The sequence below is a fragment of the Notamacropus eugenii genome, chromosome 3 (genome assembly GCF_028372415.1).
Source record: "Notamacropus eugenii isolate mMacEug1 chromosome 3, mMacEug1.pri_v2, whole genome shotgun sequence".
NCBI classification, from domain to species: domain Eukaryota; kingdom Metazoa; phylum Chordata; class Mammalia; order Diprotodontia; family Macropodidae; genus Notamacropus; species Notamacropus eugenii.
This window is the reverse complement of record NC_092874.1, coordinates 203,238,131-203,262,014: the sequence shown is the minus strand read 5'-3', so window position 1 is coordinate 203,262,014 and position 23,884 is coordinate 203,238,131. Positions and strand designations below refer to the sequence as shown.

At 39.8% G+C, this 23,884-nt stretch overlaps 2 protein-coding genes across 14 annotated transcripts in view; both read right to left on the bottom strand.

The window, feature by feature from the left end:
* Positions 1-6,008, bottom strand: part of LOC140533811 (putative ATP-dependent DNA helicase DDX11-like protein 8) — a 41,023-nt gene extending 35,015 nt beyond the window's left edge. For 4 of the 10 annotated variants that reach the window (XR_011977066.1, XM_072654044.1, XM_072654051.1 and 1 more), the window contains exons 1-3: positions 4,948-5,352; positions 841-985; positions 23-268 (exon numbers count right to left, since the gene is read on the bottom strand). Coding sequence is in view for 9 of the 10 variants with exons in the window: in XM_072654044.1 (XP_072510145.1) it covers positions 23-268; positions 841-981 (387 nt within the window). In the remaining variant the exon portion in view is untranslated. The other 6 variants (XM_072654045.1, XM_072654049.1, XM_072654046.1 and 3 more) reach the window with 6 other exon arrangements.
* Positions 6,009-6,427: 419 nt separating this feature from the next.
* LOC140533810 (maestro heat-like repeat-containing protein family member 1) overlaps positions 6,428-23,884 on the bottom strand; it is a 92,265-nt gene continuing 74,808 nt past the window's right edge. For 3 of the 4 annotated variants that reach the window (XM_072654042.1, XM_072654041.1, XM_072654043.1), the window contains 5 exons: positions 18,277-18,435; positions 17,815-17,937; positions 16,744-16,849; positions 16,135-16,200; positions 6,428-7,532 (listed from right to left, as the gene is read on the bottom strand). In XM_072654042.1, coding sequence (XP_072510143.1) covers positions 7,135-7,532; positions 16,135-16,200; positions 16,744-16,849; positions 17,815-17,937; positions 18,277-18,435 — 852 coding nt within the window. In that variant the 3' untranslated portion in view covers positions 6,428-7,134. Of the gene's footprint in view, positions 7,533-10,708; positions 10,831-16,134; positions 16,201-16,743; positions 16,850-17,814; positions 17,938-18,276; positions 18,436-23,884 lie in introns of all 4 variants that reach the window. The other variant, XR_011977065.1, reaches the window with a different exon arrangement.

Here is a 23,884-nt window from a genome sequence, read left to right as displayed (position 1 = left end):
TTATTATCCCCAAATTTTTTACCCTCAATCTGTCTATCATATCCTTTTCTTCTTTCTTTTGCACAAACTGGGCAATCCAATCAGGCTCTCCAATAGGCTTTGAGGTATCTGGAGCCCCCTCACTAGCAGACATGGGAGGTGCAGTTTCTTTCAAATGGTCTGGTAGGGCAATTCCTGCATCAAGAAGACGGGCTTCTTCTTGCTGCTTCTTCTGCTCAAAGTCACGGAGCCAAGAAAGGGCCCCACAAATGAGACTTAAGGATTTACCCTAACGAAAGAAAAATTAAATTTTAGGAAGAGACTGCAAAACCCCCTTCCAGTCCCTTTTAATGAAGCCTTGAAAGTTTTAGTTGAAAGTTGTGTTTGTTTTTAAATCTGTCTGGCCACAAAACATTTTTAATAGCCCATAAAGCCCAATCTTTCTCATATGCATCCCAGCATCATAACAATGCTTAAAACAAAAAGCATGAGAAGTCTAGAGAAAGATTTGCAGTACTGTAATTCAAAAAACTGAATTTCACCCAAGTTCATGCTTCCCCAAAGACTAAATTTTTTACCTGATAGGCCTGTGTCCATAAAAGAAACAGAGGCAAACAACTCTGCCTAAGCTTAGACTATGAAAACCACTGAAAAGGACAGTTACCAAAACAGAGTGGTACTCTGTCACAGAAGACAAATACGCCAACTGGTATTTCATGTTACAGCCCTTTGGTTTTTTATTTTTATTTTGGTAATCAAAATGAAAGAGCAAATAGAAGAATCAACCAATTCTATCTCCAAGCTTCACTAGACATATTCCTTCCCAGGTTCCTTCTTAGGTCCTTTTAAGTTCATACTTACAGTGCCAGTTGGACTCTCAAATATTCCAATCTTTCCAGCCTCCAAAACACGGTAGAGCTCTGCCATAAAGTCCTTCTGGATAGAATAAGGAGTGTAGGGGAAAGGGAAATGTATGCTTCCTTCCTGGATTGGATCTGCCATATTCCTTGAAAAGACAAGTCATTACTTGGAGTTAACTCTCCAAAAAGCAGGAAAAAGGCAACAAGCTATAAAGCAACCCCTAAGAGTAGCTTTTTTACAAACTACCTAACTCTGCTTACAATGTAAAATTTTCAAAGTGTCAGACAATGCTTGGTAAAACTCTCATTATGGCAAAACTCTGAAGTAGGATGATGACTGAGGAAGTGGGGACAAACAAGCAAATGGAAAAAGTCTTGTGGAAGAAGCTACCAGCATTCTACATACATCTGCTGATAACCACTGTAATGACACGCAGCCAAGGGACAGGCCCTAAAGAAAAGAAAGGCTCCTTGAGGATTGCAAGGCTGTCTGAGTAACACCCCCCTTGAAGGGTTATTAGGAGAAGCATCTTAGACAACATAAAGAGCTTCTGGGTCACATGAGGAACAAGATGGTGAACTGACAGTTTTTTTGATCTGTTACATCTTTGAGCTAACTTAGCACTGGCAGACTCCAGTTTTAAAGATTTTATCTTTGTCTTAGGAGTTAATATGTAATAACGCAAGATATGGATATAGGAATCTGGAGGCTTATGATGGCTAGTGCTGTTCTAGGTTTTTAGTGAACGTAGATCACACTGACTGTCTGAAGCTCCAGAATACGATGATACTTAACTTCTGATGTTAGATGCTTACACCAGGATGTGTTTTGATAATGTTTAATATAAAATTTTGGAATAATCTCTTTGTTCTCTCTGAAGTAAACTCAGAGAGTGCCTCTTCCTATGTCAGCAAAAGCCAGCCAAGGCTGACTCTACACTCCTTAAGGAGACCTTTAACCTAAGACACTATATCTTCAATAATGAGGCTTTCCTTTGTATCTTATTATCTACAGACATATACTATGTTATGGCATATTAATGGTAAAGCAAAATAGACATCTTAGGTCGTAATTTCTATTGAACTTTGTTTACCCTTTCCTATGTCAGTTATCTGTATAGCGCAGGAAGCCTCCCACTTACTAGTGGTGGGATTTCTTTCCTTATCACGGAGACATACGCTTACCCAGCCTGAAATCCCAAGGCCTGACCGACATTGCTTTGTTAACTGTCCTGTCTTACTGAATTTATGATTTGTTCAACTAGGAGAGTTCCTTCCTCACAGCAAAATGTATATAAGCCAGAAGATTTCTGCACTGGGTAGCCAGACTATTTCTGGCTCCATAATGCATTATGTTACCATTGTCTTTAATAGGGAATTGATTAATTAATTAATTAAATCATAAAATGTATGCATTTAGCCTGTTGCCTTTTCTTAACAAAGTTGTCAGGTCAACAGTTTAAATTAGAAAAGAAAGATGTTGAGTGAAGGCTTTTGGAAAATCCTTGTAGGTACTTAGTAAGTATTGAGGTACTAGGGATAAATATTTTTATTTATTGTTAACTAATTGATATTGAAACAAGAAAAAGAACTGCATCCTGTCCTAAACTGTCATTAGTGAAATGTGCTGTGTGAGGCTATATCTCTCGAGACTGTAATTCGATTTGCTCTGAATGAAGGAAGGTATAACTGTTTCATTATTGTTAATCCAGTATTCTACCATTCAGGAGAAATGCCATGAGTCACACAAAATATCTGAGAAATATTACTGGTGGATGTAAATGACTGAGAAAGTTAAGAAGATGGCCTTATAAAAGTAATGGCAGGATCCTCATGACTCAGTTTCCGTACTATGCTATTTCTTTTCTGAGCAGGAAGATTTCCCATCTGATTAATCCTGAGTCTGGCTATGATACCCTGTGAATAGTGTGGCACTCTGCTGTATGATGGTTACTCTAAAAGGTTTTTATGACTTTTATCTGAAATTAGAGGTAAAGGAGTTTTCCCCCATTATACCTATGATAAATCAGTCTGGTCCCCTTTGTTTCCCTCTCTTATGAGAGCCCTGCACATATCTCCTCTGCAGGTATCTTGTATATGTGTGTGTGTGTATGTATGTATATATGTACATGTAATTTCCCCTATTAGAATTTAAGGTCTTAGATGGTAAAAACCATTTTCAGCTTTTCTTGGTATCCCCAGTGGTTAGCAGTGCCTGTCACAGATGTGTTTTAAAAATGCTTGTGGACTGAAGACATCATTATCTAGCCAAAGCAGAAATGTGCAGTAGAGACAGGAAGGCAGTAAGCCTTAAGACCCGGCCTTAGGTCCCCAGCAATAGCAGGTCCCCCCAGACTACCAACTCTGCTTTCAGCTGAGTCTACTTTCCTACAGCTACAGTCAAAGGAACAACCTCTACATCCCCTTCAGCAACTTCCTCTGCAGGTGTTGCAGTACCTACCTCAGTAACCACAAATAAAATCCTGAAACTACAGTTTTCAACTTTAGGAACATATATGGTTTTATCAGTGGAGCATGACATGAAAGAAAATGCATCACCATCCATCTTGCTTTTATATACCATCTTTACAGTGCCCCAGCACATACTAAGTAAGCACTTAATACATGCTTGTTGACTGAATGCCCTACAACTGAACTCTCCTTTTTGATAACTGTTTCTCCCATTAAAAGGCGAGCTCCTTGACAGCAGGGACTGCCTTGATTTTCTATTTATATCCTCAGCACAATGAGGAACCAACAGTAAACACAATCATTTTTCATTAATTGTCCTTTAATAAAGCAATACTACCACTATGTATATACCCCAGGAGAAGGAAGGAAAGGGACCATAAGCACAAAAGTATCTGCTATAACATTTTCTTGGTATGATAAAAATCTGAAAACAAATTAAGTGCCTATTAACAAGGGAAAGCCTGGGCTACATAAATGTGGTAAAATATTACTTTAGCATAAAACATGATGAATTCAGAAAAAGTCAGGTAGACTTTTGATTTTGATGCTGAGTGAAATACTCAGAACCAAAACGATTTATAAGATGACCACAATAATATAAATGAAAACTGTTAACGTTTGCCAATGTAAAGTCAAAACACGCCAATAAAACTTAAAAAGAAATAATTAAAATAGTTTAAGAGAGAGTATTTAAGCCAAATAAAGGACACCTGAAGGGTGGAAGAAAAAAAAAGGAGAGAAATTCCAGAATCCCCTCATTTACGTTTTTGACAGGGGAAGGTTGTGCAGCTTGAACGCTTAGGGTTTAGCACCGGCCGGAGATTTGGGGGCTAAGCAGGAGTCCATTAGGTGGAGCTGGAGGGGCGCCTTCTTGGCCGTGTATCACCCCCACAAATGGAAGACTCGCCAAATTTCAAGATGACACAAAGCCAGTAGGCACTGCTGGGCAAGCTGAAGGGCAGCGTCAAGAGGTTCTGGCAGAAGCCTCGAGTTCTGAGTCAGATCCAGGAAGATGAAAGTGAATCATGAAACCACCTCCACCACAAACGATGCGGAGGCCTAAGAGACGGTTCCTATAGAACAGCTAGTAATCCAATCCCACAAGCGCCTGGGCCTCAGGCCCTCTGACAAGACAAAATGAAGGCTACAACCCGTCCGTAAGCAATCTAAAAGTGCGTACCAGATAAAGCACAGTGCTGGGGACGACCGAAGACTCCCAGCGGGAGATATCAGGACAGGCTTCCTTAAGGAAAGCCCGGACGGAGTCTGCAAGGGGAGACCAGGCGGGCGGGACGTCCTACGGGGAGGCAGCACACAAGCCGACCAGAGCTTACAGGCCGTGGGGACTGAGGGGCAGTCAGCTCGGAGGGAGACCGCCGGGAAGGGCTGCACACGCCCAAGAGACTCCTCGGCGTGGAAGGCACCCCGCCTCTGGGCAAGGACGGGGTAAGGGGGGGTAAGGGAGGCACGGGAGGCGGGTCAGCACCGCCTGAGGTCCGCAAAAGCGGCTCTTTCCAGACCCGAAGAAGGGGGCTCCGAGGCTCTGGGCTCAGTACAGGCGGCTAACTTAGAATGCCGATTTCCCTGACTCCACGCTCGCCTCAAAAAGGAGGGACCCCCAAAACCTGACACTTACTTAAAGTGTTTTTAAAGCCTCACTACAGCCCAGGATCGGCGTTGTTCTACCCAGTTTTCAGAGAAGGAAACTGAGATGCACTAAGTGACTCGACCGGGGTCACGCGGCTGGGCAAGTGACCGGGTCTCCCCTAAGTCCAGGTCCAGCACTACCCACTACGGCACCTATGACCTCAGGCAAGTCCATGCTCGTGTCCTCTGGGCCTCAAATTTTCCATCTGTGAAACGACAGCCAAGCCTAGAAGTGAGTTTTAGACCTAGCAGAATGAGCTTTTCCGAAACGCAGGAGGCTCATTTCTCTAGGCAGGCTCACTCCTATTGCCGTGCTCATCCGGGTCTTCCGCCCGGCCCCGCCCCCCTCATCCGGGTCTTCCGCCCGACCCCCCCCCCCCCATCCGCGTCTTCCGCCCGGCCCCCCCTCATCCGGGTCTTCCGCCACTCCCTCCTTATCCCCGCCCACTTCCGCCAGCGCGGGTGAAGGGCCCCGCTTTCTACTTAGTCCCGTTGCACACCGCGCTCTTTCTCGAAGCCGAACTTCTCCTTTGTCCGGCGCTCGACTGGCCTTCTCCCTTTCCGCTCAAGTCGGCGGCTGGCATCAGCAAAGCTTACCTCGTTTTGAAACCGCCGCTTCCCGCGGATAGCGTCGGTCTCAGGCAGGACGTAAGTACGTCCTCACGCACGCACGAACGCCTTCACGGCGGAGCTAATACCCTCCGCGAAGGGAGAGCGGGTACAGCGTCCCCATCCCCGAATGTGCTGGGTTACTGCGCCTGCGCATACTGCTCCTGCGGACCGCGAAGTCCTTACAAACACGTGGATGCTGTATACGTGCACGCCTCCGATCCCACCATCATAACACTTTTTAAAAAATAGCATTTTATTTTTTCCAATTACATGTGAAGACAATTTCTAACACTAATTTTGTAAGAGTTTTCAGTTCCAAATCTCCCTCCCTAAGATAAGCCATTAGATACAGGTTATATATGTGTAATCCTGTAAAGTATTTCCATATTAATCATGTTGTGAAAGAAACGGACCAAAAGAAAAAAAATGAAGTGTGAACGAGTATGATTCGATCTGCATTCAGACTCCGTCAGGCCTTTCTCTGGATGTGGATAGCATTTTCCCTCATTAGTCCTTTAAAATTGTCTTGGATCGTTGTGTTGCTGAGAAGAGCTAAGTCATGTATCATGTATCATGTATCATGTATAAGATCCCGATACAATGTTGCTGTTACTATGAACAAAGTTCTTCTGCTTCTGCTCGCTGCACTTTGCATACGTCTTTCCAGGTTTTTCTGAAATCCACCTCATCATTTCTTATAACACAATAGTATTCAATTGCACACACACTTCTGATCCCACAAATCACTTTCTGTTCTGGCAGGTGCATGAGATTCAAAGCAGCCTCCCATACTCTCAGTTTATGTAGAAAAAGCATAAACGATAAAGCAGCAAATGCTAGTTTGATCTTTAGGATAAAAAGCTTAGGGGTTTTTGTTTTCTGTATTTTAATTTTTTCATCCAGGCAATCAGCCGTTCATTCATTTACTCATCTTTATTTGTTTCTTTGCTAAGTCACTAAAGGTTTCTGTAAAGGTTTCAGGGAATTTGGCAATCAAGAGTTGCAGAACTCTTACAGAATTAAGGAGAGAATAGGTAGTAAGAAAAAGGAGGTCATGAGTCCAGCTACTCATTGGAGTGTAGCAGTGAAAGGAAGATTAGACAAAAGTATCCACGTTTGAAGAAAAGTGAAAAAAGACAATTGAGGGGGCAAAATCTTCCTCTACTTAAGATGTAAAACTTTGGACTATCCCTGTTTAGGGAGTCCAAGCAATTCTTCTTCCCCTCTCCCCAATAAAAACTATAGGATGAATGCCAACTTATCTCAAAATAAGGAAAGACGTTTTATTGACTAAAGTTATACAGGAAACCAGAAGCTCTGAAATAAAGGATAGACTGGACAAAAATATTTCCTGGAGGCTAGAACTATATCCTTTTGGGTTTCTTCCTAACCCTGGGTGTGTGGGGGAATTAGGGAGAAGAAGGATAGGAAGAGGGTGCTGGATATGGGTAATCCATTAATTTGTACAAAACCAGGAAGAGATATTTATGTAACAAACCTTCAGCTACAGAGCAAACAGCTGGAAAAAAGTTCAGTCTCAAACTCCAAAAAATGGGATCAAGACTCAGGAGATTTTGAGCTCTTTCTGGACCTGATACACAGATGTATCCAAATCTTGTGTGTTCAAGAGATATTTTTGGGGGATTATTCTTCTGGGAAATATTTGAAGACTTCTTGGGGAATCCGCTTGCCTTGTGCCATGTTCAGAACTCCGCCAAATGGACAATATTTGCCAGTGGCGAAGCTTAGACCAGTTTGATACGTGCTTTTTCTTTTCATCCCTTGATTTTATGTTCTTAAAGAGCCGCTTCTTGGTACCAAAACCAGGGACTCTAAAATTATTCCTCAGGTGTAGCCCAGAACTGATCGGACTATTCACATAAGCTGTTTCCATTTTCTTGATTGTGATGGAGATCAAACCCTGTATAGAATCCACAGGATCATCCTTTAGATCTTGAAGGGCTGAAATCAGAAGAAAGTGGTGGTTGGGGGAAGAGGAAGGCTCAGACCTTTGTTCTAAGGACTGTCTTCCTGAACCCTACCAGTCCTTCTATCGTTCTTATATCATTATTCCATAACATTTAAATGTAAAGCCTCTGAAGAAAGGTTGCAAGGAATAAGAACAAGATGAAAAGAACCTCATAAGGCCTTAATAGTGGTCTTCAACCCCTGTCAAAGTCTACATAGCCATGTTCTTCACCTACATGTGAATACAAAGGGAAAATAGCCTTAACAAAATTTATTGTCTCTTCCCACAATATCCTCTCTCTTACAAATTTCCCTATGAAGTATCTAGTTTACCACAACTCTCCCAGTCATCCATACTCGCAAGGTGGTTACCATTTTCAACTCCTTCTTCATCCTACATATCCAATCTATTGCCAAATCTTGTCATTTCTACCTTCACAAAATCTCTCAATCATGTCTTCTACTTTCTATTCACACAGCCACCAAGTTCAGGCCCTCAGCAGTTCTCATGGGGACCAATGCAATAACCTTTTAACTTCTTGCCTTAAATCTTAACCCTCCCTGATACACCCTTCCGTTTAACTACCAAAGTGATTTTTCTAAAGCCTATGTCTTTATCATACTCTCCCAACTCAAACTCCAGTGTCTCCAAATATAAAGCCTCCGTTTACCATTTAAAACCCTTCATAATCTGGCCCCTTCTTACCTTTCCAGGTTTCTTACATTTTATGAACTTTCATACACTCTACAATCCAAAGACACTAGTCTACTTGATGCTCCATATAAATGACACCAAACTCATCTTTGTGATATTACATTGGTTATCCCCCATGTCTGCCCTGCCTTGTCATGGAGGAAGGGCTTGCCTGGTGCAATGAAACTGTAAGCTATGCCAGACAGGGTTACCCAAGAAGGACAGATCACAGTGGAGTATTCTGACAAAAGATGATCCACTAGAGAAGGAAATGGCAAAACACTCCAGTGTCTTTGCCACGAACAACCCATGGATAATATTAAAATGGTAAAAGAGATAACATCAAAAGATGAGCCCTTCAGATCAGAAAATGGGGAAGAATGGAGGACAACTACAAGTAGTCCCAGTACTAATGAAGAAGCAGTTGGGTCAAAGCTAAAAGGCAGCTCAGTTGTGGATGTGTCTGATGATGAAAGGAAAGTCTGATGCTATAAAGATTAATATTACATAGGAACCTAGAATATGAACCAAGGTAAGCTGGATGAGGTCAAAGAGGAAATGGAGAGATTAAACATCAACATCTTGGATGTCAGTGAACTTAAATGGAGAGAAGTGGGTGAATTCCTTAGAAGAAATTCAGTAGTCCTCATAGTCAATGGTTGATTGTTGTCCTTCATTCTCGAAGAGTACCAAAATTATATCACTATGCTAGAGTCAAGTTTTATTGTGTCTGACTGTGGCTTATCATAGTCAATAGAAGAGTGAGAAAAGTAATACTAGGTCACAGTCTCAAAAATGACTGAATGATATCTGTTCAAAACCAGGGCAAATCATTCAATATCACAGTAATACAAGTCTATGCTCCAACCACTGATAATGAAGAGGTCAAAGTGAATCAGTTCTATGAAGATCTACAACATCTTCTAGGAATAACATCAAAAAAATGTCACAATTATCATACGAGATTGCAATGTAATCAAAAATAGGAAAAAAGTAGGAAATCAAAAGATAATTGCAATAACAGGCAAGTTTAGCCTTACAGTACAAAATGAAACAGGGCAGAAGCTAATAGAGTTTTGTCAAGATAACTTGCTGGTCATAGCAAACATTCTTTTTTCAACATCCCCAAAGGCAACTCTACACATGGAAATCACCAGATGGTCAATATAGAAATCAGATTGATTATATACTTTGCTGCCAAAGGTGGAGAAATTTTATATAGTCAGTTAAAACAAGACCTGGAGCTAATTGTGGTTCAGATCATGAGCTTCTTATTGTAAAATTCAGAGTGTGTTTGAAGAAAGTAGGGAAAACCATCAGACCATATAAAAATAAATTAAGTAACCTCCCTTATGAATATGAAATGAAGGTGATGAATAGTTTTAAGGGATTAAATCTGCTAAATAGAACATCTGAAGAACCAAAGACAGGAGTTCACAATATTGTACAGGAGGCAGTAACAAAAAACATTCCAAACAAAAAGAAGAGCCCAAAAACTGAAAGCCTTTCTAATGAGGCTTTATAATAGCTGAGGAAAGAAGGAAAATAAAAGGGAAAGAAGAAAGGGAAAGATATACCCAACTAAGGCAGAATTCCAGAAAAGAGCAAGGAGAGATAGGAAAGTTTTCTTAAATGAGCAATGCAAAGAAATAGAAAATCATAGACTGGGAAAGACCAGAGATCGCTCCAAAAAAAATTAGAGCTATCAAGGGAACATTTCATGCAAAAATGGGCGTGATAAAAGACAAAAATGGTAGGGACTTAAAAGAAGCAGAAGATATTAAGAAGAGTTCGCAAGAATACACAAAAAACTATACAAGAAAGATCTCAACATCACCAAATAACCACATGGATGTGGTTTACTGATCTAGAGTCATACCTCCTGGAGAATGAAGTCAAATGGGCCTTAGGAAACATAGATAATAATGCTAGTGGAGGTGATGGAGTTCCAACTGAGCTATTTAAAATCCTAAAAGATGATGCTCTTAAGTGCATTCAACATGCCAGCAAATTTGGAAAACTTAAAGTGGCTACTGGATTGGAAAAGATAAGCTTGCATCCCAATCCTAAAGAAAGGCAATGCCAAAGAATCCTTGAAATACTGAACAATCACACTCATTTCACATGCCAACAAGATAATACTTTTCAGCAATATGTGAACCAAGAATTACCAGAAGAGCAGGCTAGTTTTTGAAGAGGCAGAAGAACTAGAGACCAAATTGCCAACATTTGATAGACTATGGAGAAAGCAAGGGAAGGCCAGAAAAACATCTACTTCTGTTTCATTGACTACACTAAATCCTCTGACTGCGTGGATAACAATAAAATGTGGCAAGTCCTCAAAGAGATGGGAGTTGCAGATTATTTGTCTCCTGATGAACCTAAATGAGTCAAGAAACAACAGTCAGAACTGAATATGTAACAAGTGATTGCTTTAATACTGGAAACAGAGTATGATGGGGCTATATATACTCACCTTATTTATTTAACATATGCAGAGTACATCATGCAAAATGCCATGCTAGAGGAATCAAAAGCCAGAAATAAAGTTGCTAGGAGAAATATCAATAATCCCAGATGTGCAGAGAATATACCACTCTGAGGGCAGAAAGTAAAGAGGAATCAAGAAACCTCTTGATAAAGGTGAAAGAGCAGAGTATAAAAGTTCACTTGAAGCTTATTATTAAAAAAAGAAAACAACCAAGATCTTTGAAACTGGTCACATCATCTCCTAGCAAATAGAGGGAGAAGAAATGGAAGTAGTACCAGATTTTATATTCTTCGGTTCAAAGATTACCACAGATGGTGACTGCAGCCATAAAATTAAAAGCTGCTTGCTCCTTGAAAGGAAAGATATGGCAAATCTGGACAGCATACTAAAAAACAGAGAAATTGTCTTACTGACAAAGGTCCATATAGTCAAAGCTTTTTGCAGTAGCAATGTATGGCTGTGAGAATTGAACTTTAGGTAAAACTGAGCATCACAGAATTGCCATTTTTGAAATGCAGTGCTGGAGAAGATTTTTGAGAGTCCTGGATAGCAAGGAGATCAAATCAATCAATACTTAAGTAAATTAATTCAGGCTGTTCACTGGAAGTTCAAATATTGAAATTGAAGCTTAAATACTTAAATGCTTTGGTCATCAAAGGACTCACTGGAAAAGACCCTGGTGTTGGGAAAGATTGAAGGCAAAAGGAAAAGGGGATAGCAGAGATTGAGATGGATAGATAGTGTCATGGAAACAACAAAAATAAACTTGGACAGGCTTTGAAAGATGGAGGATAGAAGGGTCTGGTGTGCTATAGTTCATTAGGTCACAAAAAGCTGAACATAACTCAATAACAATCTCCCCCATAACTAGAATGGTTTCCATTCTCACCACTGCCTCTTAGTTTACCTGGCTTTCTTCAGGTTTCATCTAAAATCTACCTTTCACAGTAGCTCCCCGTAGCAGTTGCTAATGGCTTTCCCCTCTGCAATTACCTTTCATCTACTCTCTATATATCTTGGATGTGCCTTCTTATTTAAAGGTTATCTTGAGAGTGAGAACTGACTTTGCCTTTCTTTGTGTGTCAACACTTAGTACTATTCCTGTTTCATATTAAGTGCTTAATAAATGCTTATTGATTGACTGACTAGCTACATGGGGAAGAACTAGATTAGACATGCAAAATTTCCTAACTCTTAGGTTTGTTAGATATTTCTAAAGAGGGTAGAATAGAATCTCTTTCCCCAAGAAGGATCATAGGATTTGGGTGCTGGAAAAGACCTCAGAGAATATCTAATTCAACCCCTTCATTTTATAGATGAAGAAACCAAGGCCCAGAAAGGCTAAATCACTTTTTAAGTCAACTAGTCAATAGATAGTAGCAAACATAATTCTCTAACTCCAGTCTCCTTGAAGTCCAATGGGGAAGTCAGGATGAATTCTCAAAGACCTGAGAATCCAGAGGGCTTTCCACTACTTTGGGTTATCCCCTCCTCCTAGATACCTTGGTTATTATGGCACTGCTCTCTCCTGACTCTTTTACCTTTTTTATAACTCCTCAATCTCCTTTACTGTTTCATCTTTTTTCTCTCACCTGCTAAGGTGTGAATGTCTCCTGGGCTCTTTTCTAGACCTTCTGCTCTTCTTTCTACATTTTCTTGCTTGGTGATATTTCATCTGCTTCTATAATTTCAATTAACAAAACTATACGAATGATACCCAGATCTACACATACAGGCCTAATCTCTTCCCTGAATTCTAGGCCCACAATTCCTAACTGGACATTTCTACCTGCACGTCCTGGTGAGACTTCCAATTCAACTTGTGCAAAAGTGCAAGCTTCCCCCTGAAGCTTGCTCATCATCAACATCCCTATTTTCTTTCATTATCCATCCTCCCAACCATCCAAGTTGGAAACCTAAATAATTTTCCCATTTCCTCTCTTTTTATCCCTTATCTCAATCCAACCAGTCCTAAAAATTCTTTATATCATGACATCTCTTGCATCCTTAATTTACTTTCCATTGGTGTACCTACTAATCTAGTTCAGATCCTAATAATCTGTTACCTGGAGTATTATAACAGCTTCTTAACTTATCTTCCCACCTCCAGTCTCCATTAGTCGATCCCCACAGCCTCCCCAACCTACCATTCTTCAAATAGCTGCCTGCCAAAACCACCTTCCAAAGGCACAAGTCTGAACAAGTTATTTCTCTCCTAAAACTTTCAATGGCCCCCTATTGCCTCTAGGATATAAAAAAAATAAATAAATAACTTAGCCTGGCATTTCAGGCCCTTTACAATCAAGTTCATACCTACCTTTACAGCAATCACTATGTGCTCATCACTATGTAGACACTTAAGGGCAATAGTTTAAAAAATGAAAAGCAACATATTTTTATTATAGTGTTTTAAAATTTTAAATTTTAAAAAGAAAATCATTTTCTCTATACCAACTCTCTGAAAAAGACAGTATCCATATCATTATTTCCAGTCTACAGATTCTTAAGAAAAAGAGATTAAGTGATTTGCTCGTGGTCACCCAGCCAGGAAATGTCAGAATGAGGTGAACCCAGGTTTCCTCACTCCAATTCCAGCACTGTTTCCTACATCCTGCTTTCATGGTTTTGCCCTTGAGTAATTTATGGTTTTCAGAGGAAGATGAAATAAATGCAAATGAAACAGTTAAGAACTAATATAAGGCAATGTATTATGAAGTTTCAAAATGTATAGTTTATGCAGTAAGTTCTACAGGATTTCCTAAAAGGGAGGTCAGTGTGATTTAAATGGACTTTCCAGAGGAGGGAGAGAACACTTATGGTGGGTAGGATGGGAAAAGGCTTTCCAGAAGAGGCAGCACCTGATGGGAGAAGAAGATAAAGATTCTGAAAGGCAGAGATGAAGAGGGAATGCATTTCAGGCACAGGACACAGCCTGTGCGGATAGATAGGGGTAGAAAACATCATGATGAGTTCAGGAACAGTATGGTCAGACTACACAGGGTTTGAAGTACAAGTTCTGTCCATTTTAACTTGACCACACAGGTGTGAGGTTTGCCCCTAGAAGAACCAGAGAAAGCTAAAGATCTCTCCCTTCATTAATCAATCAAGCACTAAGCATTTATTAAGTGCCTACTATGTTCCAGGAACTGTACTAAGCACTGGGGATACAAAAAGAGGAAAAAGTCCTTGTCCTCAAAAATCTAACAGAAGAGATAACTTGCAAATAAATATATACAAAACAATATATGGCATAAATAGGAAATGATTAGGAGAGAAAGCACTGGAATTGAGAGGAGTTAGGGAAGTCTTCCTGTAGAAGGTAGGATTTTAGTTGGGACTTAAAGGAAGCCAAGGAGGTCAGTAGTTGGAGCAGAGGAGGCATGGGGGACAGCCAGAAAAAGATACCTAGAACCAAGAGATGGAGTATCTTATTTGTGGGACAGTCAGAAGGCCAGTGTCAATGGATGGAAGAGTATTCATTGTGGAGTAAGATGTAAGAACACTAGAAAGGTAGGACAAGGCTAGGTTATGAAGGGCTTTGAACACCCAGCATCCATGAACTCCATCACTAAGACAGAAGACACGGGGGATGTTAGAGGAATTTCTCTACTCTAGCAGTTAGAAGTTGTCATCACTCTACAGGAACACAGTGTGGGGCTAGAGGGCTTAAGCAGTGGTGTCAAACTCCAACAGAAACAGGGAGCTGCTGAGTTGTGTATAAAGATTCCCTGTAGGCTGGCTGCATATTGACTTAGTTTTAAAGTGTTTTCTATGTTTTATTTTGTTAAATGTTTATTTTGTATTATATTATAATATAATATATGTATGCATACATATATATATGCTTATTTTATTAAATATTTCCAAATTACATTTTAATCTTGAAACTTGGGAGTGTTTTCTATGTTTTATTGTATATTTATTTTGCTAAATATTTCCCAATTACATTTTAATCTTGGAACTTGGGAGTGTTGTGGGCCTAATGCAGCCCTTGTTGGTGTCTTTCACACCTCAGTTTTAGATCTTTTGTACACACCCCTTCTTTCCTCTGTTACCCTGGTACAGGACCTGATCATATCATGCCTGGACTTTTGCAGTAGCCTGCTGGTTGGTGTCTCTGTCTAAAGTCTCTTCCCACTCTAGTTCTGTTCTCAGTTGGCAAAATGCTCTTCTTAAAGGGTCTGATCATGCCTCTTCCCTCTTCAATAGACTCTAATGACTCCTTTCTACCTTAAGGATCGAATATACAAATCCTTTGTTTGGCTTTTAAAGGCTTTGGTAGCCTGGCCCTCTCTTACCTTTCCAGTCTTCTATACTGCCTCCCTTAGCTCTGTGATACAGTAACACTGTCCTCTCTGTTGTTCTTGGCACATGACATTTCATCTCCTGATTTACACATTTCTACTGGATGTCCCCCATTTTCAGACCTCTCTCTCCCCTCATCTCTATCTCCTAACACTGGCTTCTTTCAAGTCTCAACTAAAGTCTACCTTCTCTAAGAAGCCTTGATTTTAGGGCCTTCTTAATCTTAGTACCTTCCCTCTGAAATTGTCTTCAATTTATTCTGTATATATCTTATATATGCGTGGTGTCCTGCACATATCTTGTGGGCATGGTATCTCCTTCATGACTGGGAGCTCCTTGTGAACAAATGCTGTTTTTTTGCCTTTCTTTGTATTCCTGCCTGGCTCATGGTGGCACTTAATAAATATGTGTTGACTGAGAGACTCTCTATAGTAAGATGCAATGGGGAAAAGCCCTAACCTGGAAGTCAATAAGACTTGGATTTTCATTGCTTACTAGCTGCTAGACCTCTTTGGACATCACTTCTTTCCTCTATCAAATGACAGGAGGAGACTAGGACTGGACTAGAGAATTCCTAGAATCCCTTTCCAGCTCCAGAATTATTTGATTTTCATGTAGAGAGACCTAGGAACAAAATTCAATTGAGATAATAAGAGTTGAAATAACAATTTGCATCTAATTCCTATCAATTAGTCAACAGTACGTATGGAGCAGTCATGCTTTGCCAAGTCTTTTTAATACTGCTATGGGAAGATATTTAAAGCATCTCCTTGAGTCATTTTTCTCTCTCTCTTTCTACCTTGAAAGAAAGCATTCTGTAGCGAAAAGTGATGAACTGGAGGTCAAAGACCTAGGTTCACCTCATGGAGATGGCACGACCTGTCACATCATCCATCTTAGTGTCAGTTTCCTCATCTGTAAAATCTGGGTAATATAGCTTTCAGTTTGTTTCTCACAGGAGGGATGGGGAGGAAAAGACTTGAGCAATTATAAAATGATATAGAAATGTGAGCTGTTACTGTGACACTGTTACTCTGCTACACAGACAATCTCTGTCCTACCTAGACCTCAGGCTAATAATTCTAGATCATTTGGGCATGTCTCACCATTCAGCAACAGCTGCACATCATCTTCATGCATTTCATTCACGTTTAGCTTCATAACAGTATGCCCTAAAAATAAAGCAAAAGCAAACCAAAATTGTTCCTGTACTTGTCCCACCCATCTGCCCCTTCCCTTATACCCCAATGAAAAACTCACAACTCTCAGCAAGGAAGGTGCCCAAGAGATGCTCAGAAGCCAAAATTTCAGTGGTCTAACTACAAGACCTTTCCTCCTTACAACTCCCTCAAGAAAAAATGTGACCTAAGACGTTTAGATTCATGAGGAATCATTCACAGGAGGTTAGAATTGAAGAGGCCCTTAAACACCATCAAGCTCAATATTTCTTGAAAAGTGAAGATGAACTCTAAAGAGCCCTTTCAACTTTGTGTCTATAATCCTACAATCCTTATTTTGCAGATGAGAAAACAGAAAGTCAAGTTTTCCTGGAAATAGGATGATTTTTGTAATTTGGGACAAACCCAGGAAAAGATGAGGTCAACCAAACCATAACACTATTCTGTATTACTCATCTTGCAGAAGGAAACAGGATAAAGAGGGATGGAAGAGAAAAGTTCTGGAAAGAGGAGTCCAAGAAAGTAAGCTGACTTTACCTATGAATGTGATTGCTGCAGCCCTAATGAAGGGCCTTGGGCTCTTCAGGAAGCCAAAACTCTGGAACAGTAACTTTCCCACTAAATGGTTTTGACTTGTTCCAACCTGTGGAAGCAGAAAGAGTTGATGCTGGCCTTGATCCATGGGGGAAACTGCCTTTCAGAACTTATCTGTGACCACAGCCCTGTCTCCTTTTCTCCAACCAACATGGTTTTCCCATTCCTCACCTACTACTTATACCTTTAAGCTCATGCTCACTCATACCTTGAAAGTGGGGCCCCCTCATATTATTGGGTGTGAGATATGTATTAAAAATGACTATGATGTAAAAGCAATAGAAATTAGTAAAACTTTTAAAGTTAAATAAAAATTTTAAAAATTAAAAAAAAAGAAATTGGGGCCACCTTGGCAGGAAGTACATTAGAAGCTCTTGGTTCTGTCATACATCCTCTAAATATTAAGTTTACATCCTCATGTTCTGATTACTGGTACTCGAACCCGTTTATCTGTATTCATGACTCTGAGATCTAAATGCTTCCCTCAACCTTGACTGATCATATGACTTCTAGACTTTGTTTTCCTATATTGCTAATACTTGTCTGTTCTTCCAAACATTATCTAATCCCTGACTTCCTGCCCTCTTGTATGCTTTTGACCTCTGGTAAATACAGTCCCTAATCCCCAGTTTAGAGGGTTCTAGTTAGTACCTGTTTCTTTGGATACCATTCCCTAGTGACCTCTGCCATAGTGCTATCTATAAACTTAATATAACACTGTCTGACCTCTATAATCAGGGTCTACAAGCTGGGGAAGCTCAGGAACTAACACTGAGGGACCAACAGCATTACAGGCCATGAACTCCTATGAACCCAAAGTTTATGGATAATGGAGCATGGAAGATTAAGACATGGAGGAATGGAATAATGGGACTTTGAAGAGTGGAGGACTAAAAAAATGGTGCTTTTGGGGTTTTTTATTCCCTATATGTCATTTCTTTCCCTACTTCTCCTGCCCTAGTGTGTCTCAGAGTCCGGTACAGTAGTTATGACTTCTAAGAGACTTTCACTCACCAGGCATTTGCATGTTTCTTCCAGTATCTTAACATGGTCAGTTATGACTGTATTTTGAAATGTTTGTTTGAGTGATGTCCAGCCAATCCCGACAGCCCATTCAGTCAAGGCCCTTCCACAGACCTGTGAGATAGAAAAAGGAGATTGAAAAAGACTTTCCAAAGGACCCCTCCCCCACTTAGTCCTTCATGGCTAAGACAATAGGCTTAGATAGAGGGTCAAAGAACTTGGAACAAAAGGGGATGGTGGAGTAGGAACTTCAGAGGACTAGTATAAAAGACTTTATAAAGACCATGGGCACTCAGGTAAATGGATGTGATGGGTGTAAACTTAGAGTACAGTGTCACAGATATAGGGATGAGATACATAGCCAAGCCAAACATCTTTGACTTTCTCACTGTCAGGGATAAGGAAAGATGGGTAGAGTGGCCTGTAGTCTAAAAGAGGAAAGATCAATCTCACCTTGGCCACCTCCAGGTTATTATCTTGAATGCTGATCAGTAGTGGGACCAGGAAACTGTAGAGCTCCTTTTGGGTTTTAGGGCCTGGACTGAACTTGCAGATCTGATGCAGCATGTGACTAAGGGCAGAGGTTGCTGAAATCCGCACCTGGTCCCTCTCCTGCCATTGAATAGCAGAATGGAAATGTCCAGGTGACAGTTCTCTATGACCCTGCCCTATGCAGGTGCAAAATTCCCACAGCTATTCTCAAAAATACACTGGTCCCTTCCAAGTGTATATAATGCAAATACTGAACATTATCCATGTATTCAGTGTTTCTATGGCTAATTGTTCAGTTAATTAGAGCATAGGGCAAATGGGTTTAGTTCCCTTAGGGACTATTAGCTATAGATTGTATGTATAGATGGTTTACTCAGTCATCCAGCTGTAAGTGGTCACATATTCATAAAGATGACAGAATAAATGGGAATGGATCAGTAAATGAGAAATAAATATACTTTGACCATTTGAAGTGTGTGTCTTACTGTCTTGGTGAGTCAATAGTATCCTCTTCATTTGATAACAAATGTCAGCACTCTATATTTTACTCTACATAATGCCATCGGTGTGTTTGTCTTAGACATTGTCTTAGACCAAGTAGGTGGAATTAATAGATGGTCTCTAAGGCTGCTCTCTTAGTTCTTAGTCTATGGTCAAGTGCCTAAAACAATGCTGAACATATTGAAGATGTGTTATTATTATTGGTTTAAGCTTACATTAAATATAAGTTTTATGGTTAATAAATGCATGTATTATTATCCCCACCTATAGAGGAGGAAATGAAAAATGTCTTGTCAGAATTCACATAGCTAGTAGGTGATTGAACCAGGAATTGTTTCCTTAAATGTCAGCAGTTGCTCCGTTAACCTTTTATTGGCAAGTCCAGTGTTCTCAACCTCAAGTTGCATATGTTTGTTTTAAGTTTATAACAGTAATCTAATTGGACCACTATTGTTTAAATCTTAAACTTCACAAGGATTTAATCCTATTACATTTTCTTCTGAACAAAGGAATGAAGAGTTTCATAATATGAACTGGGCGATTGAAAACTGCCCAAAAGATTTGGAGTAGGGGAAGGTCACCTTTGAATTCCTAGATAGAAAAGTTTTATAAATGATAATAGTATTTTTTATGTTACTCAATAAAGAACACTGTACACACTTAATAATAATAATAACAATAGCCAACATTTATATAGCACTTTAAGGTTTGCAAAGCACATGTTATTTTCTCTGATCCACATAAGAACCCTGTGAGAGATTTTATTTTTATCCTCATTTTACAGATGAGGAAATTGAGGCTGGGTGAGGGTCACAAAGCACCTGCAGTAAATTTTGAACTTAGGTCTTTCTAACTCTAAGTCCAGCATTCTTATCCACTGTACCACCTAGCTGCCTCTCTAACTTAAATAAATAAATAGGTTTTTTAATTATCCTTTTCAGGGTCAAAATTATATGAGCATAACAGAGGTAATGAAGGGGAATGAACATGGGGTACATAACCATGGCCTAAAAAATTCTGAACTGGGGATTTGGGGACTCTTCCCTACTCTCCACCCTTTTTGTTGTTCAGTCATTTTTGGTTATGTCTAACTCTTCATGACCTCTTTTGGGGGTTTTCTTGGGAAGGATACTAGACTAACTTACCATTTTCATCTCTAGCTGGTTTTACAAATGAGGAAAGTGAGGCAAACAGGTTAGTGACTTGCCCACCAGGGTCACACAGCTAGTCAGTGTCTGAAGCCAGATTTTAACTCAGGTCTTCCTGACTCTAGACCCCACATTTTAATGATGCCACCTTGCTGCCCTATCTCCACAGTAAATTACCAAAGCTAGGAAAAAAGCCTGGGAGAGTATTTAGTTCCACCCTTTTCACTTATAGGTGGAAAAAGTAAACAAACAAGACCCACAGGGGTGATGTGATCCATCCAAGGGTGTCTCTTTACTTGCAAGTATTCTTTTCCCTGTACTGATACCTCCCTCTTCCTTCTAGTGCCTTGGTCATACCTTTATCATAACCCCATGTTCTCCCTCCACAGGGGTAGAGCTATAAAACTAAAAGGCAGAGTCAGGTCACCCTAAGTTGCCCTTGCCAGAGATGTTTTCCTAGGATCAGGACCTCTATTCCCAACTGAATTACTTCCAAAGATAATAGATCAGAAAATAGTTCCTTCTTCAGTACCTCCTCCCCTCTCCCACCCCTAACACTCACACGCATGATGCATTGGGGTAGGGGGGAAACATGCTGTGGAGTCAGAGGACCTGGATTTTGAATTGTTGTATAATTGTATATATTGTTTTCTTGGCTCTGCTTACATCACTCTACAGCAGTTCATATAGATCTTTTCATTCCTTTCTATAGTCATCACATTTGCCATTTATTACATCACAGAAATATTCATTAAATTCATGTACCACATTTTCTTTACCCGCTTCCCGATCAATGGGTTTCTACTTTATTTCTAATTAAATTTTTAATAATTACTACAACAAAGCCTGCCTCTGTTACTTACTAACTCTGTGACCTTGAGTAAATCACTTAATTTCTCTACTCCTGAGTTTCCTCCTCTGTAAAATAAGGTGGGGGTTGAGCTAGATGACCTCTAAGATTACTTCCAGCTCTAAATATATGAAATAAAAAGCTTCAAATGTGTCTGTGTAGATTGTGTTTGTGTATATGTATATCAGAAAAGGTAGGGGCAAGGGGATTGGGGCAAACTCTACCCAGTTCTTCTAGACCTCAATTTCCCTTCTAATCACCGGCCTCCATCCTAGCCTTTCCAGTTGAACACCGCAGTTCTTTGCCTCCAACTTTAGCCCTTTATTTGCCATAGTCTGGAACCTAACCTAGAAGTCCCATTCAGTTCCCAGGACCAGTCTCCAGTCCCTAGTCCCCCTGTGCTCCTGACCCAACCTCAGACCCATATATATGTTACTTTCCCCCCACCTACTTGCACTCAAAATGGTCTGGGAATTCCCCTAAAGGAAGGCATTGTGACTCTGTGGAGGTGTAGGGAGATGTGACTCCTGATTGGTTGAGAGTTTTCTGAGAAAGAAATAGTGGAGAAAGACATGGCAAAAACAAGAAGGCAAGGCATAGATTTTGGTTGGTAGATAGGAGACGCCTGGAGCCAAAGACATATGGGGAGGAGATGGTACCTCAAAATGTCCTTTAATTCCTTGTGCCTATATGCTCAAAGATTAAGAGCCGATTACTTAGGTGAACTTTCACGTTATGTGATCAACAGGATGAAGACTGCTCTGATCCTCAAAATCTCTCAAACTTCTGCAAAATAGAGATTATGCAGCTTTCTCCATAGTCTAGAATACCAAGAACCCAACTTAGATAACTATTCGATGAATCAGCAACAGAGAAAGCAATTTTCTAGCCCATAACTAGTTCTCTCAATACCCCCTTATCCATTTCCTACCACACTCTATCTGCACATGGGCTTGTAACAGAACTCAATTCTACCACCACCACCAACCAACTGGAACTGTGGAAAGTCAAAAGACAGAAGCTTGATCACACTGAAACAGCAGAACTTGAGTGCTCTGTGGTGCAACAGAGTTCAACCAAAGAACTGAGGAACAGAGGAAATTGAGGCACACACTATAAATGACTGTGTCACCCCGCTAAACTTGAGGGAAAGAACCCAGCATCCCATTGGGCTAATTCTATTCCTTGAGAAGTCACTTAGGGAAGAAATTGAGCCCTGTGAAATGTGAATTTCCCAACATAGTAGAAGGCTGAAGTAGTTTTGAGGTCCAATTCCCAGGGAAACCACCATCAAAAGGGAAGAAGTGAGTGATGGAGGGCGGGGGGGATTTTTTAATATTATGTCAGGAAGAAAAAACTTTAATTAAAGACACTGAGCATAAGCAGATAAACCAATATGGAATATATTAATAATAGAAGAGAATATGACCAACCAGATAAGGTGAAAGAGGCCTGACATCAATGAATAAATATTACAAAATAAAGGAAAATAAATCAATACATGATGAGACTGAGGACCCTGTGGATTCCCAAGATAGCTTAGAACCACAGTAGGATGTTTTTAAATGGTCTAAAAGAGGAATACGTATTGTGAAATACTTATGGTATTTATGGTATGCACAACAAGACTAATTGGTGGGAAAAAAAATGAATCCTGAGTGTCAAATCTAATCAGAGAAACCAAAGAGAAAATAACTGATTGGAAAGACAAATACATTGAAGTAAAATCAGTTTAGATACACAGGTTCCCAAAGTGGGTAATATCACCCCCAGGGGGCACTGGAATCATCCAGGAGGGTGATAGTAGCCTCAGCAGCAATTGGGGACCATTGAATAAAAATAAGGGTGGTGGAAGCATAAGGAAAGAAGAAAAGAAAATTTTGAAAAACCATTCATACATGTTTCATCTGTTGTGTAACAGAGTTAAATTTGTACTGATTACATCATTTTCCAAATAAGCAAACAAAATGCAAGTTATAATTGATCAGTGGTAAAGTCCGTTGACAGGTCTTAATAAGCAAGTGTTGGCAGGTGAGCATGTCATGCATTATCAGGAAGTCCATAATGCATTGACAGGAATATGTGTGTGTGATACTTGTTTACAATATGATACTATAAGGTTATGTTACACAATATTGTGTTATCAAAATTCCATTGTAGGAAAAACCCCCACAAATTTACAAAAAAATTATTAAATTTTAAAATGTATCATTTAAAAAAATTATATATTTTGAAATGATGCAAATTTCAAAAGAATCATTAAGCAAATTAGATTTCCAGGGGGTGCTGAGTATTTTTTTAAAAGGGGGTGGTAGGCCAAATAAATTTAGGAACCTCTAGTCTAGAAGAAGAGAAGCAAAAGCAATAACATTAGCAGAAAATATGACCTCCATACAAACCAAATAGATTAATGTAAAGATAGTATGCTTAGAGATAATTAAAGGTCTCCCAGAAGATCACATTGCATAAAAAACTCTCAATAATGCAGTAAAAAAATTTAAAAACTATCTAGAACTTCTGAACACACACACACACACAAAATATCAATGGAAAAAATCCACAAATTGCTTCCAAAAAAAAAACCCTGGGTGCTGAAAATTCCGACACATGGTAATTAAATTTAACAATTCCACTGACAAACAATAAATTCTGCAAGTGACCAAGACAAATATAAAGATAAGGAAATTCAAATTACACAAGACTATTACACATCCACTAGAAACCACAGGAGGGAATGGAATAATATGTTCCAAGGAGCAAAGGAACTCAAGCTGCAACTCAAGATTTTCTATCCTCCAATTTTAACTTCAGAATTAATGAAAAAAGATGGACCTCATATTTAGCAAATTGTTAAAGATGGCCAGAAAAATGGCAACAATCAATGTTAGATGGATTTGGGGAAGATAGGCCCACTAATATATTGATGGATCAGAACAATTTGGAAATATGCGAATAAAGTGGCAAGAATACTCACACTCATTGACCCAGAGATTCCATTACTATGATTATATCTCAAGAAAGCCTGTGAGAAGAAAGTCCCTCTACACACCAAAATATTTACAACATTTTT